The 10,631-nt window shown below is 45.9% G+C and overlaps 1 protein-coding gene across 2 annotated transcripts in view; it reads left to right on the top strand.

Annotated features, from left to right (window-relative positions):
• Window positions 1-4,585: 4,585 nt before the first annotated feature.
• The window catches only part of FAM193A (family with sequence similarity 193 member A), a 63,734-nt gene continuing 57,688 nt past the window's right edge, over window positions 4,586-10,631 (top strand). The window contains exon 1 of one of the 2 annotated variants that reach the window (XM_085545806.1): window positions 4,586-5,092. In XM_085545806.1, coding sequence (XP_085401932.1) covers window positions 4,841-5,092 — 252 coding nt within the window. In that variant the 5' untranslated portion in view covers window positions 4,586-4,840. The remainder of the gene's footprint in view (window positions 5,093-10,631) is intronic. The other variant, XM_015862793.3, reaches the window with a different exon arrangement.

The raw sequence follows: 10,631 nt of genomic DNA, 5'->3' as shown, positions 1-10,631 counted from the left end.
TTAAGAAACAGTCAGAAAAACTGGGTTTTCCAAGGAATAAATCCTATGAGTGCAGCATCCTAAGGCCTAAGTTCTCGACCTCCTTTTGTCTGACTAGGATTGAGAAAGATGATCTCGGGGACTGTTCATTCCCTGCTGTCATGCTGGGAAGACACAGTCCCATCCAGTGCTCCCTCTCTTCCATCATTAGAGAAAGGTGGGGAGAGCACAGAAAACCCTCGTTCACATACTCTGGGTCCAACTGCTCTATGAATGACAATTAAAATTCAGGAATTTAATCACTCAGAGGCAGCAACAGTTCAGAGAAGACACAAAGAGAGACAAGAAAATCCCACCCCTTTTCTCTGCTGGATTTCTCCAGCACAGAGTGGAAACCTGGATGATCAGTGCACTCTGTTGAGCATTCTCATGTTATGAAGAGATCTACTACAACACCCACAGCCCCCCTGTATCACATCGCAGTGGTACGGAAAAGTCAATTCTTCGGGACATTTTGAGATAACAGATGATAGAAGAGCGATGAGATATTGTGGTTTTTTTCCCCCCATGTAGTGGAAGATTCAAAAGCCAAAGAAGGAGCAAGATAAGTTGTAAGAAAGGTTCACAAGCTGCGCCATTCATTCAGATAACATTAAAAAGCCCCAGATCAATGAGTGCTAGAGCAGAATGTGCTTCTCTCAGCAAAACTTGCAATGAAATTAGACATCTACTTTACGTGGTAATGGCTGCCAGGAAGCAGGCTCTGATCTTTCTGCTGTCATATTCTTGCTTGAAACTGATGGATGTATTCAGCATCTCCTAAAAGGCAAAAAGAAAGGGGAAGTAGATGTACATAAGTCCCTTCCAACCCAAACCATTCTATGACTCCAGGATTTAAAGGTTTAGAAGTTGGGTTGTCAAAGCTGCTCCACTTCATCCCGAGCTGCTGCAGGCTCTGCTGGGGGGCAGGTTATTGTTTGAGATATTGTTTTCCATGGCAGATCCTCTGAAATAAGCCCCTCTGCGAGACCTCTGTGTTCACAGCTTTACCAAACCAGTGAAAACTGTGCAGGAAAAAAAAGCCAATAACCATAAAATGTCATAAAGCTAATGAAATAAAGGTTCGTTATACAGCAGGTGAGGCAGCTTCTATTCCGCTCTAACTTTCTCTGCTTTAGATAAAGTTTATATCAGCTGCAACATCTGGCTGTGAAACAAGCTCCAGAGGAGGAGAGGTGAAACTGAATGTGGTCATCTGAAGAGCAGCCCGCAGTCCTTTGCTTTACGTGTAGGCCTGCTTGTGTCATTGCACCATGCAACCCAAAGCTCCCTCAATGATAGATCAACAACCTGATCCCAAGAAGGCTTTGGGAAGGAGCCAGTGCCTTGGCCCCCATGAAGGTCATCCAGGAATGTGATTTCAATGTCCCCTGCATGCAGAAGGAACTCAGACGTTCCTGTGCTCATCAGAACATACGCTGATGAGATGGCACTCATTGCTGTGGTGCTGCTTTGTAATCATGGTGCTGTTGCTGTGAGACCACAGGCAGAGCTCTTCTATGAGCCCTCAGTGGCTCCCAAACGCTTTCGCAGGCAGCACTGGGATGTGAGTTCAATGTGTCGACCTTGGAGAGGGGCTCTCACCATAATGAGGATCTTCGTGGTCAGGCAGTGTCTGCACGTCATAACATCCAGCTGCTTTTCCCTACTGTGTAAGTTCACAGTTCCCTATGCCCATACACGTGCATGCTCACTCTCTCACAGAGAAGGCTTTTAGAGGATGAAATTGCCGTTAAAATGACAGATTGTTGGACAGCAAAGACAAATTAATGCTCGCTGCAGAATAATTATGTTGACAAATTCCTTGAGTTGTATAAAATCGGTTTGAATGCAAAGCCCCAGGGCCTCTGTACAGAAAGCGAGGACCCAAAAGTGATGTTTGGAAGTGTAAATATAACAATAGTTTGGTGAATGGCAGCAGTTAAAGATGAAGGATGAAGGATGGCTTTGCATCTTGTCAGGGCTGCCATGCAGGTGAGCTGCTCCTTTGGTCTTCAGTGTATTACTAGCGTTAATATTAAGTAGCCTTCACAGAATTGAGAATGAATTGCATGATTAAGAACCTCTTGAAATCAAAGAAACTGTGAATTTTAACCTCCCTGACACAGAGATTGCTTCTCCAAGAGCAGTAACAGCCGGCAGATGGCTTATTTGTTAACTGTAGTTACAACAACTGCTCAGTACTGCATTAGTTTCAGCTGGGATGGAATTGTTTTCTTTGGAGTGCCCGGGATGATGCCCTGTTTTGAGTTTAGGAGAAAAACTATGCTGATAACACACCACTGTTTATAGCTGCTGCTAAGCAGTGTTGTACACAGCTAAGACCATCCACAGCAATGGGCTCAAGGAGCTGAGGGGGACAGAATTAAGGCAACTGACTTATATTGGCCAAAGGGATATTCCATACCATAGGACATCACATAGAAGGAGCGTTAAAGGGGGCCGGGAGTTCATCTTTCTCTCTTCCACTGTTTGGGGGCCTGGCCAGGCATCGGTCAGAAGGTGGAGAGCAATTGCTTGTGCATCACTTGTTATAAACATTCCTATATACATATGTATGTGTCATAATTGTTATCATTTTCTCTATCTTAGTCAATGATTTTATCTCAATCCACAGTTCTACTATTTTTCCACAGTTCTCCCCTCCATCCCACTGCAAACTGGGGAGTGAACAAATGACCGTGTGCTGCATAGACACCTGCCAGGTTAAACTACAACAAGTAATACAGATACCTTGGATCTCAGATGTATATGCAAGACAAGACCAGCACAAATATTCCAGCCAGAAAGTAAAACCATATTGAGTTTCCCCAGCCATTGTGAAGGCAGAACTTAAAGGTAACTGTGACCAGTAGGGCTGTCCTCACAGATCTTTATTAGCCTTATGCTTCACAGATAGAACTGTAAAACCACTGCAATACAGCTGGTTCAGAGGCAGCCTAAGCTGATTTGGCTGCTGTGATTTGGGTTGAGTGATTTAACTATAATAGTTCCTCATCACAATGCTTTATATCTGTAACACAGGGGATAGAGACGCTGACAGCTGGGACCATGTGAAGGTGTCAATCTGAAGGGAAGATAAAGCTGGCTGTATGTAGGTGTGAAATAAGCCATGTCAGCCTTTCAAATCACAGATACGCACCCTGAGAATAACGCTGTGGATTGAGACGTTGAGAAGTCAAATTTGAGTTCATATTACGGGGCCTAGAATCCATTCATTCATGGCAAAAGGCCACACACAACTGTGTGAGTGTTGTGTGACCCTACAGCTGGTCATCAGTTGTGTGTGCTGAGTGTGTCTGTGGATCATAGAGTGGTCTGGGTTGAAAAAGACCCACCATGATCATGACCATGACCATACCTGCAAAGCTCCTTCGTGTGTATCAGGGCAAACTGAACTCCTTCAGCACAGACACAGGTTATCTCTGGAGCTGCTGGTGCCTCTGGTAGGTTGTGTTGTTTTGGGTTGTGTTGTGTTGTGTGTGTTGTGTTGTGTTGTGTGTTGTGTTGTGTGTGTTGTGTTGTGTGTTGTGTTGTGTGTGTTGTGTTGTGTTGGGTTGTTGTGTTGGGTTGTGTTGCATTGTGTTGTGTTGTGTGTGTTGCATTGTGTTGTGTTGTGTGTATTGTGTGTGTTGTATTGTGTTGCATTGTGTTGTGTTGCATTGTGTTGTGTTGCATTGTGTTGTGTTGTGTGTGTTGTATTGTGTAGCATTGTGTTGTGTTGGGTTGGGTTGAGTTGTGTTGTGTTGTGTGTGTTGTGTTGTGTTGCGTTGTGCTCTGTTGGGTTGTGTTGTATTGTGTTGTGTTGTGTTGCGTTGTATTGGGTTGTGTTGTGTTGTGTGCGCATTGTGTTGTGTGTGTTGTGTTGTGTTGAGTTGTGTTGGGTTGTGTGTGTTGTGTTGTGTGTGTTGTATTGTGTTGCATTGTGTTGTATTGTGTAGTGTTGTGTTGTGTTGGCCAAGCTCTGCCTCCAGCCGCCATGTGGCACCTCCATTTTACCAGCAGTGCTCGTTGCCTCCTCACTCCCCGCTCCCACATCCCGCTCCATGGGCCAACAAAGCTCGGCTCCCGCACAGCTCTATATTACAAGGAGCTGCTGGTTGTGCCGCCTCAATCCGGCTTTGAGACTCTTTAGTGCCCGATGGCAGCATGAGGGGCCGCCATTCCCCGCGTTCCCCGCGGCCTCGGCCCGTGTCTCCTCAGGTGCCGGCGGCCTCTCGCGTCTCAGTCTCTGTGGGAGCGCCCGGCGGCCGCGGCCCCTTTAAGACGCGGGGCTGCGCGTCACGTGGTGCTGGCCGTGGCGCTGCCGCGCGGCGCTGTAGTCCCCCGCCCGGGGTGGCACCGTCGGCCGGCGGGGCGAACGGCGGCGGGCGGGACTACCGCTCCCAGGAGGCCTCGCGGCGGCGGCTGACGTCAACGGCCGCGCCCAGCGGGGTCCCGCGATGCACGCCGGGAGCTGTAGTCTCCCGTCTGAAGCGTCCAGCGGCAGCGGGGCGCAAGAGAACTACGATTCCCGGCGCGCCCCGCGGGGCGGGTCACCGTCAGCGCGAGGGGGAGCCCCCCGACGTAAGGGGGGATCACTTTCCCCTTGTGTCCGCCATATTGGACGGTAACTCCGCTCACGGCGCTGGGGCCGAGCGGTTCGTGCTGCCGTGACACTCGGTGCGCCCCGCTCCGCTCCAAGGCTCCGGGCCGCCCCGCCCGCAGCCGGCAGCTCCCCGCGCCCCTTCCCCTCCTTCTCCTCCTCCTTCTCCTCCTTCTCCTTCCCCCGCTCCCTCCTCCCCGCCCGGGTGTCAGCGCGATGAGTCCGGCCGACGCCAAACGCGGAGCCAAGCGCCGGAAGAACAAGCGGGGCGGCGGCCTCGGCAGCAGCGGCGGCCCCGGACCCAGCGGGGGAGGCGGCGCAGGAGGACTCGGCAAGGCCGGGAACGCGGCGGGAGCGGCGCCTCTGCGGGCTGCGAGCCAGGCGGCCACCGGCAACCAGAGCGCGGGGGGCGGCATCATCAGTGCCACGGGCGGAGCGGGCGGCGGGGCGGCGGCGGGACACGGAGAGGTGAGGGAGGGCTGGGGGCGGGGGGGGCTGCAGCGCCATCCGACATCTCCTCGCTGCCCTTCGCCGGGCCCGGGGGTGGGGGGAGCTGGGGAGAGGCCCCTCGGGGCCGTGGGGATGGGAGAGGCCCCGGCTCCTCGGCCTTTGTGGGGGAAGGGCGGCGCGGAGCCCTGCTGAGAGCAACCGGCTGCGGGGTCCGCGCCTCAGGCCCCACCTTCATCGAGGAGCTGATGGACGAGCCTCGGGGCAGCGGAAATCGGGGGGGAGAGGGACGGGAGAGTGGGGCTGAGCCGGGCCGGCAGTTGGCAGCTCGGGTGGGCGTTGGGCTGCATGGGAGGTTGGACCGGGGCCTCCAAATCGTGTAGATCTGGTCCGTTATTCCTTAAGATGGTGACACTCATTAGGAGCAGAGCGTGGGGTGTCATTGGTTCTTTTTTCCCCCCCAAGAAATCTCTCAAGGATTAAACCTTTAGAAAGGCGTCCGATGGCTCAAGTGATGAAAGAGTAAATAAGTTGATATGTCTTTCCCTTAGAAGGGTTACCTCGGGTTTTTCTGTTGTCCACACAAAGGTTGCATTGAGGTTTTCTATTGACAAAAGGATTTCCTGCTGACAGCATCTTCAGCCGGCCATGTGTGTCATGCAGCCTGATCTGCTTCCTCTCTTGCCCTCACAAACTTGTACGCATGAGGGGGAAGGAGAAATGGCTTTTGTGCTATGGGGGGGTTGAGATGCCGTCATGCAACAAATGCTCATTATATATATATATATACATATACATATATATATATATATATATATATATAAGGCTTTCAATGTAATATTTGGCCCTGCTAGGCAAGGGGGTTGGAACTACATGATCCTTGAGGTCCCTTCCAACCCGGGTGATTCTGTGATTCTGTAATATTTTGCCCATCTATTTTGGTAGGTCAATGAGCAATTTGGTAATTGGAGGTGAGCATATTTTGTTCTTTAAATCTTTTTGTGCCATCATATTTTGGTTATCTGGGGCTCACAGTGGTTCAGAGGAACCATCTATGAGTTCTAATCTGGTGCTTATTTCCAAGTGTCGTTACCATTTGTGATGGTCCCACTTGTACGACTTGGGGTTGGACTCGATGATCTGTAGAGGTCCCTTCCAACCCCTACAATTCTGTGATTCTATGACTTATTCAGAACATTGTGCACGATGGTGAAGAGGTGTGGAAGTTATTTGTGACTTTACAAATTGTCACTGAGCAGTGTTTGTGGTAAAGCCTCTTGCTTCACCATCTCCTCTTGGGAGATACATCTTCCTCTTTGGTGTCTTGGAATCCAGGTTTATTCTGGCACAGGTTCCTAGGTGTCACTGGGATAAACATGATAACACCAAAGGAAACAAGCAGTGGAGTGATGCGCAGAGCAGCACGTGGATGTGATTCAAAGCAAAGGCTCCACTATCCGTGAGGTTTTGATCTCCTTGTGTCTCATGGTTACGATGCCATCCAGGACTTTGGTTGTCAACTAATTGTACTCGATCAGATCTGATGACATTTGCATTAAAAGCCAGCAGCACCTCTAGGTTTTCTACTTTGTGTTTCTTCTTCACTTTGGACCAAGTAGTTCTTAAGAAGATTTCTTAGTCTTCAGGGTTCTTTGATTGAAGAGTGTAAGTTGTGCTTCCCAAATTAAATGCGGTATTTCAGCATTCAATTTCTGGAAAAATACTTTTGTCTATTCCTTATATTAATCCATTATTCATACTCTTCCAAGTACGTGCAACGTTATTTTGAAAACATTTGTGACTTTGTCCTAGTTTTTAAGGTCTCAGATGTGCGTATGATTTCATCAAGTGTTTCTGCCTTGTTAGCATGGTAGGAGTGATCCCGAAGGCTGGTGGATGTCAAAGAAACCATTTAGTTAAGCCAGAATAAAGCTGTGGCAAAGATCTTATTTGATCGAACAGTGAACATTATGGCCTCAAGTTGCGCCAGGGCAAGTTTAGGTTGGATATTAGGAAGAACTTCTTGACAGAAAGGGTAGTTATGTACAGGAATAGGCTCCCCAGGGAGGTGGTTGAATCGCCATCCCTGGTTGTGTATAAGAGCTGTTTGGATGTGGTGCTCAGGGATATGATTTAGCAGTTGTTAGAGTTAGGGTACTATGGTTAGGCTGCAATTGGACTTGATGATCTTTGAGGTCTTTTCCAACCTGGGTAATTCTATGATTCAAATTGGTATATAATGGAGATAGGTAAATCCCAATCCTCAGTTTCCAAAGGGTAAATGCCTGTGCTTAGAGGTGCACCTTTAAAATTGGCACAGAAGTTGCCAATGCTTAACATTTAAATGACAGTTTTGTTTCAGATGCGAGTTCTCAAATTGCCATTAACTTGTTGCTTATTTGAAAATGTGATATCCTTAATGGTTAATAATTCGCTAATTAAGGGTACATGGTCAAAACAAGAGTGTGTTCTGTGAACGAAGGACTGGCATATGTTGCTTCTGGATGAAGTTGAGAAGGAAAACTGTGTGTTTTAGATGACTGATCGCTTCTAAATTAGGTGCAATGTTTGTTTTGGCTGGATGGAAAGTAAGCAAGGCTCTAATAGCTGTGAAGTAGTAACCAGACTTGCTTTACTTGCATCTTACGCAGCACATTGTAAAGTTCCTGTTAGTGGGCAAGAAAATCAGCAGTCAGTTCTCTGCTGGACCCACGTATTTGGGAATATAAGTACAATTATATAAAACACTGAAAAACAAAAAAGGAGAGGGGATTTTTGTATTTTCTGCAGTGTTTCTAGTTGTTCATGTGCTTTTCTGTTTCATCTTGCATCACTTCCATGAGCTGATATGGATATTCTGGATATTGTAGGCATGTTCTTCTATTAAGTTGCATTAAATGCTTCTCCCAAGATTTATCTAAACTATAGAATGAAAGAAGAGGTTTAAGAAATGATCCTGTATGTGTTCTGTGTTCCTCTCTATCCATAATTGTTTAGAATTAAGTATACATTGTATATCTTTTATAGAATGGCTTTATTTATGGTTGAAACTAAAGTGCATGCTCTAGAATTGACGTTCTAGGTGAGACTGTTGTAGCCAAGTAATATATTTTAATTGAGCCTCTTATACATCGTCTTTGGAGTATTATTTTTAAGACTGGAGGCCTAATTGTGTGTTAGAATATGTGCTAAGTCTTGCTCTGAGCTTCAGGTGGGTGACACCTAATGGAACCTTACTGTTAGCTACCTTGCCCCGTGCACGTGCTTAAGAGCATCAGAATTCACCCACTGCAGCGTTAGCAAATGTTTTAGAATGACTGAAATGAAAGTTGAATGAATGTTTCATTGCCTGTGTTTCGTCTTACAGAACTGATCACAGAAGCGTTAGGAAGAGTCAGGTATCCTACAAGTGATGGTCATTTGTGATCAGAAAATGAAATATTCTGAACTTTGATATGTGTATTTAAAGGGAAAGGCTATACTGTCTGTTTTGAGTTGTTTTCAATTCAATAATATGCTGCATTGGGCCTTCTTAATTTCTTCCATTTTTGGGTATTGGTTGGATTATTCATGCTGTAAGGAGCACTGGGCTGTCTTAACCCAAGTGCTGCCGTGGGCAGGTGGGCTGTACTTGATGTGTTGGGATAATAGGGATGAAGGGCTGCTGTCCATGGCTGCCCTGCAGTGGTGGGATCTGCTGCAGCCCCGATTGTCTTGTATTCAGCTGAATAATTCAGAAGCCATTTGACCATTTTCTTCCTTCCTTTTCTCAAAGTATTGTTTATATCTGTCAAGTGTAGCAATGATTAAATCTTGCATTTGAGAGCTGGCTTAATTTTCATAACCTATTTTGCTGGACTTTTCTTACAGATACAGTTTCTTAAATAGATACACTATTCATAGCGGACTGTACATCGCCGCTCTATGGAGCAGGTTTGCTCATCAGCTTTGTAGTTGAGTGCTCCAGTTGATTGCATTTCACAGATATCCGTGCTTGATTTGTTGTTTGAGGTTTTCCCTTTTCTCTCTTTCCCCTTCAGTGATTCAAACATTCAAAAGAAAAGATATATCTCTAAAGGTGAGCTTTCTCATGAGCTCAAAGTTGATTGAATAGCCAGCTTTTGTACTTTTGTGTAGCCCCAAAAAAAGGCAAATGTGTCTTGATCAATTTTTATTGAGGATCAGATAGATTAGATAGCTCTAATAAGTAATGTTGTAACTTCAGGTTGAGGAAGTAGGTATTTTTATCAACTCAAAATACTTATTTTATGAAATAAAATCTTTGGACAGTCCAGGAGCACATTTATTTCTCTAAATGCAATTCACTCTTTATTTTAAATGGAGGTGCAATCTCTACCTTGAAGAGCTTATGCTCTGCTTGCTCCTTAATAAAAGGAGATATAAGAGAGCAGATGAAAGTATTAGGATTGGTTTTAGGTGGCATGCTTGAGTTAACTTGCTAATTTAGAAGGGGAATCTATTGTGACTAAAAGTTTGAAGTGTTCTACTTAGATTCATTTGAAACAAGCTTAATGGTTGCATAACATTCGCATTAATAGCTCTTTCTTAGCGTCTTCTCATGATCAGTTAAGGCATTTTTCTGCTAATAGATGTGAGGCCACAGGCATATCCCTATTACTGTTTGTTCAGATCGTGTAATGCTGCTCCTGGGAAGTGTGTGCCTGCGTGTACTCGTGACCTTGACGTATTTCCAATCCCCGATGGCTGTTTCTCCCCCACCTCCTGCACCTGCTGCATCGTGATCAATTGATAACGAGAATAATTGGTTGTGAGCTGTGAAACGAAATGTGGGGAAAGTGTGTCCAAAACAAATTGCATCTGGGCAATTTTAGTGGTGTCGAATCAGTACTAGTGAAGTGTCCTACTATGGCTTTGTTATGAAGGCAATGGATTTCTTTTCATTGCTGCATTGGTTACAAAGTGGTTGAGAGATGAAAAAGATATTTTTGACTATTAAAGTAGTAATAATAATAACTCCGTTCCCTTCCCAACTTCTGCTTCCTGACTGTAAATGAAACCTTGTTGATTTAGAGCTTGATTAACATGAAAAGTTCCTCTTGAAATGTGTGCATATTGGTGACAGTATTCAGGATTCAGGCTGCTCTTCCCTTTCTATTATTGATCCAAAATAGTACCTGATGTTTCATTTTTTGTGTTTAATCTCGTATTTTCTTTGTTACTGCATTTATCCTTTTGTAGTGGTGTCCCACCATGAGGGGAGTCCTCAGATCCCTTTTTGTTTCCAGTTCACGTATGGAAGGGATTCCTCTTCTTCCCTGACATCGTTGAGTGCATGTGGAGTTTGTTTGGTGGTACTTGGTGCCTAAATGGGTAACATTCACTCCCTGATGTGTTTGAAGTTATTAGGAGAAATAACTAGAAATCATCTTGCATTGCTTAGGATATACAGGGCTTCTTGTGTGTTCCAGGCAGGGTTCTGGGATTTATGTGGATCCTGGTAATCAGAGAAGATGTAGTATTTGTTGGGGCTTCTTCAGTGTTGGGAAAAGAGGCTATTAGTCATCTTTTATTTGAGTTT

The sequence above is a fragment of the Coturnix japonica genome, chromosome 4, assembly GCF_054131305.1.
Source record: "Coturnix japonica strain WE chromosome 4, WE-NBRP24, whole genome shotgun sequence".
Taxonomy (NCBI): domain Eukaryota; kingdom Metazoa; phylum Chordata; class Aves; order Galliformes; family Phasianidae; genus Coturnix; species Coturnix japonica.
The sequence above is the reverse complement of the archived record's forward strand: the minus strand, read 5'-3'. Positions and strand labels throughout refer to the sequence as shown.